At 43.5% G+C, this 5,310-nt stretch overlaps 1 protein-coding gene across 1 annotated transcript; it reads right to left on the minus strand.

Moving 5' to 3' along the window:
- Positions 1 to 2,795: 2,795 nt before the first annotated feature.
- On the minus strand, positions 2,796 to 4,247 carry LOC308171972 (E3 ubiquitin-protein ligase TRIM35-like; the record flags this gene model as incomplete). Its single annotated transcript, XM_080546882.1, has 2 exons — positions 2,796 to 3,592; positions 3,632 to 4,247. 2 exons carry the CDS (start codon positions 4,245 to 4,247, stop codon positions 2,796 to 2,798), a joined length of 1,413 nt encoding a protein of 470 aa, XP_080403008.1.
- Positions 4,248 to 5,310: the final 1,063 nt, after the last annotated feature.

The following is a 5,310-nucleotide window of genomic DNA, read 5'->3' on the forward strand; positions in this document are numbered from 1 at the left end:
TGGGTAAGCACTACTTACTATGCTTATATGGACGACACGTCCTTGGTGTGTGTGTGTGTGTGTGTGTGTGTGTGTGTGTGTGTGTGTGTGTGTGTGTGTGTGTGTGTGTGTGAGAATGTCGTCACTTTAATTGCAGGTTTCAGGACTTTCTTAGAAATCTCAGCAGGAAAAGGGTAGATAGCGACACAGCTTGTTTTGCTAAAAAATAAAATGTTTTAGGCCTGAATAAAAAGCTCTTCTTTAAAATGTGAAAATAGCAATATAAATATAAGTGTTTGGAGAGAGAGAGAGGGTAGACAGACATGCTGGCCTGCCTCGCCTAGCCTCCCTGTCATTAATTTGCTATCATAAGTACTAAAATGTATTTCTATAGCCCCTATCCCAGACAAGGGGTCACAAAGTGCTTTACATATATAAGAATGTAATACAAGAGCAAAAGTTATTGCAGGTCAAAATAGGCAAACAAGTGAAAATAAGAACAAGTAACAATGTATGTTTTTAGATGTTTTATGTTTCCAGGTAACATCCTCCAAGGAACAACATATGGAATTAGCCTCGATCATCTAGTTTGTGTTGTGATAAGGTCAGACAGTTGAACATCATAATCAAAGGGTTTATTCATCTTTTATATTACTGGAAATATTGCTGACTGATTAGTAAGTGTTATTGATGTTTGATTGTCTCAGAGGAACACTAAGGTCTAAGTACTCTTATGGGGCTTTTCCACTAGAGGGCTGACCCGGGTCAGCCCGGGCTGGCCTGCTTCTTTGGCGCTTTTCCATTTGTCGGCCTGGGTCGGGTCGGGTCGGGTCGGGTCGCTTCTTTAGCTACCCATCGAGGGCAGGAACCTTTTTTGAGACCCGGAACCTTTTTGCCAGGCTGCGTGTGACGTGTGACGCTGCACACCGTTGATTGGTCAATGGAAATCGTCATCCCATGTTCATAGATTTCTTCGCTAACCGCCTACTTGAAATACCACATTCGCTCTTGGAAAATGTCACTACAGTTTCTGTTAGGGCTGGGCAAACGATCAAAATTTCTTTTTCGATAATCGCAAGAATTAACGATCAATTATCGATTAATCGATAAGCTTTTTTTTCATTAAAAAAAATCCGTTTTTTTTCCCCCCAAAATTCTTTATTTATTTTTTTAATAAAATAAATAAATGCCGCAGAAATAACAAGCATGTTTTCCTTGGGGAAAACTTTATTTGTGTTGCTATTGCACACATTCATTCACATTCAAACTAGACACTACAGTCAGATAACAATCCTCTTAAACAAGGCAGTGAGTAGCCTAAATTGTTTAACTTAAAAACACATTTTACGTTATAAATAAAAATATAGAAAATAAGTAACTTACCATAGGAGCAGTAAAAAAACAGTTACTCACAAATAGGAGGATGACTGAAAACGTTAGTGTCCTTAAAAAATATAAAAAATAAAAAAAAACGATTTATTAATGATTATCGAGCAAAATATTTTGTGATCGACCAAGATCCTTATCGATCAATTATCGATCGTCGATCATTGATGCCCACCCCTAGTTTCTGTAATAGCTTATTAATAAAGATTCTAAAAATTATGCTGACCATCGTATTATCTTAGTTTAATGTAATTTCAATGCATCATAGAACTTTTATTTACAACAAGCATAACACAAAAATCGCTATTATGCACCGTCTTTGCCCGTGAATAACACCGGCTGTGAAGGTGGTACAAACACTATACTCCTTTGCTAACTTCACCATCGGTATACGGTCATTTTGAGCCCTTAACCACCGCGCTGACACCCCGAGAAGTTATGCTTTTAACCGTAAACTCAATGAACCGGGAGTTCACCCGCTGCTGCTCGCAGCACCGCGCCTGCTGGTTGAAACTCCCGTTGACAGCGGGGCGAGAGAAACGTTTTACCAATTCGCTCCGCGCTGTGTCGACCGTGATAGCAGTGTCGTATCGACACCATTCAAATGGTTTTGGATTCCCTGTCCTCTCCCCTATCCGGACACGTTTGAATTGTTATCCTAACCCACGGTAAATCACAGTTATTAACCCGCAAAGGGCACCGTGTTTGTCCGTGAATAACACCGGCTATGGAGGTGGTACAAACACAATACTACTTTGCTAACTTCACCATCGGTATACGGTCATTTTGAGCCCTGAACCACCTCGCTGACACCCCGAGAAGTTATGCTTTTAACCGTAAACTCAATGAACCGGGAGTTCACCCGCTGCTGCAAGCGTATCTATAACGAACGCGGAGATTGAATGAGCCCCGCGTCAGTCAGCCTTTCCGTAGAAATACATTGCTCCGTTATATATCTAACGTTACATGTTTTAAGGCTGATCTGTGCATGATAGTGCTGCATTATGTTGATCTATTTATATCGATCTATTCTTGCCAATTCCTTATTACCAGTGGAAAGGGGGATGGCTAAAATGTGTCGGCATTTCCCTGGTTGCGAGATCTAAACTAGTCTACTAGAACTGAAAGCGGCAAGTTACAGGCACTTAACATTACATGTTGTAAGGCTGATCTGTGCACGATAGTGCTGCATTTTGACAATATTCTTATCGCATTTCCCTCTGCTGATCTGTATAGCGGGGGGAATCTTATGACACTGTTATGACGCGTAACTCCGCCTACTATCTCCTGCTCCTCCTACTCGTTCCTGGTCTGTTGTGTATAGTGGAAAAGCGCCAATACCCAGAACTGAAAAGCGTGCCGAAGCGAGCTGAGCCGAGCCGAGCCAGGCCGTATAGTGGAAAAGCGCCATTAGTTAGTTAATCATTGATTCAGACAGAGGGCGTAACCATGGATACAGACACCTTCGCTGGTAACACCCTCAGAGGAGGAAGGTTACGAACATTCCAGATAAATGGAAAGACTTTCTCAGTGAAAGTGTGTGTGAGTGTGCGTAGGTGTGTGTTAGTGTCAGGGTCAGAGAATGACAGCTCTCCTCTGTCCCAGTCCAGCTGCACTGTGACCCTCTGGGGGTTCTGGCTCACTGTGAGGGGAGTGTCTACTGTGAGGGGAGTGTCTACTGTGAGGGGAGTGTCTAGAACACCTGGAACACATGTATGAAAACTCCCATTATAAAACCTAAGCCAATAGGATCCAGACAAAAAGCCTAAGCCCTTCCTGTCTGCAGACTCTGTCATCACACCCAGGCCATATTCTGTACTCCCCCCCACCTCAACGTCCCAGCTGTGTGTCCCTAAGTCAAAGTCCTCAGAGCCCAGGACCACAGTATTGGAGTCAAACCTCTCTGGGTTGTCAGGAAGCTGCTGTTTCTCTTCTCTGAGTGTCACACTGGTCAGATCCTCAGACAGGATGATCCATGGGTTGGCAGTGTTGGGGTCCAGAATCACAGGAGTGTATTCCACTATTCCCTGCATCTTCTCCCAGACTCTGAAATGCAGGTTGCCCAGGTGCTTTGCCACGTCCATCAGGGCTCCTGAAACCTTCTCTGGATCCGGCAGTGTGCTCTGGGCTCTGTCCATGGAGGCCTTGAAGTTCAGCAGGAATGTGATGTCATCAGCTTTTAGCTCCTCCTCCATGGCTCTGATTGTGTCTGAAAGTGATGATATCTCTCCGCTCAGCCCCTCAATCTTCCTCTTCATCACCTGACTCTTCTGCTCCTCTTCCTCCCTCAGTGCAGCGATCCTGACTCTCTCTTCATCTCGTAGAAACTGGTGAAGCTTCTCAAACTGCTCCTTCATCTGCCTCTCTGTGCGCTGGGCCTGGCTCTCAATATGTTTAGCTGTTTTATCACAAGTCAGTTTAACCTCTAGAAAGGTCTTCAGTTTCTTCTTTAAGGGGTCCAGTGCAGTCTGGAGTTCACTCTTATGATCCAGTACAGCTTCATCTACCGGGCAACAGTCATGTTTTTTATGCTGTTTTGAAGTCTGACAAATCACACAGATGGGCTGTTTATCCTCCAGACAGAAGAGCTTAAGTTTCTCACTGTGCAGACTGCAGAGCACCTCAGACCCTGCTGCAGCTCTCTGACTTCCTTCCTGTAAGAAGTCCTCACACAGGTTCTTTAACGCCAGGTTATAAGGAGGATCCATGGATGATTTTCTCCTGCACATTGGACATTCCTGAGTGTCTTTTTGTTTCCAGAATTCCTGCAGACAGGTTTTACAGAAGCTGTGGCTACAGCGGAGGACAACAGGATCCTTGAAGACGTCACAGCACACAGGACAGGAGAGATTCTCCTCAGAGAGAGAGGGTTTAGACGCCATTTCCTCACCACCTCCGTCTCCCCTGTAATGGCTTCTGAGGTGAAAATTCACTTCTGAAAACTCACCGCGTTGAAGTCAGTAGGAAGTAAAATCCAGATTTTGACGGTGTTGCTTCTTCCTTGGTGATTGTTTTGAAAGTTGATGGTAAAAGAGTGTAAAGTCCTTCAGAGAGTCCTACATATGTAATGTTGTGGAGCATGCTAGTGAACGGCAGCACCAGAGAGCTGAATGTTAGCCTTCTGTGTGGTTCACTTCTGCTCTCCACTGTTTCCTGCTCAACAGGTTAGAGGGTGGAGCTTCAGACAAGGTATGAGTCTCTGGCTGTGTTCGGAATGGTATACTGCATACTAGCATACTAGCATACTCAGTGAGTATATACTGCATACTGTCTACTAAATTCATAATAAGTATGTGAAAACCAGGGAACCATTTACACTGTATGCATACTGCCTCCCAGAATGCATTTTGCCGGGAGCGGGGAATTTAAACCTCCATTAGCTAAAATATAGGGATGCTCCGATCTGGATTTTTGGGGCCGATACCGATCACCGAATTTTTTCCTCAAGATCAACCGATACCGATACCGATTTTTTAAAAAATACATAACTGTAGGCCTACTGACTGGATAGCCTACATATTTTTTGCTTTTTAGACAAAAGTTTTGATCCATTAGGCACCAAGCAAACGCAGACCCATTTTTATGGCATAGTAAAAGTCTGGCCTATCACCCAGTTAGGGCCTGAAGCCCAAGTCAGTGATATGGCTGTATAAAAGACATCATAAACGTGGCCTTCATGGTTTACATACTGTTACGTCCTCCTATGTTTTCTGTTCAGTTATCTGTCTTCCCCAGGAAAAAAAAATGAAAAAAAATGGGAAAAAAAAAATGATTGGTTTTTGCGATCGGCCATTTTTGCCGATCACCGATCGAGTCATTTGGAGTGAAATCGGCCGATTTAAATCGGTGGCCAATAAATCGGAGCATCCCTACTAAAATATGTAATTTTGGCTTTACAAGTGTTAACATGTCATTTTATGAAGTTTTAATATGTTTTCAGGCGAG

This window comes from Nansenia antarctica, assembly GCF_963989245.1.
Source record: "Nansenia antarctica genome assembly, chromosome: 16".
In the NCBI taxonomy this organism is placed as follows: Eukaryota; Metazoa; Chordata; class Actinopteri; order Argentiniformes; family Microstomatidae; genus Nansenia; species Nansenia antarctica.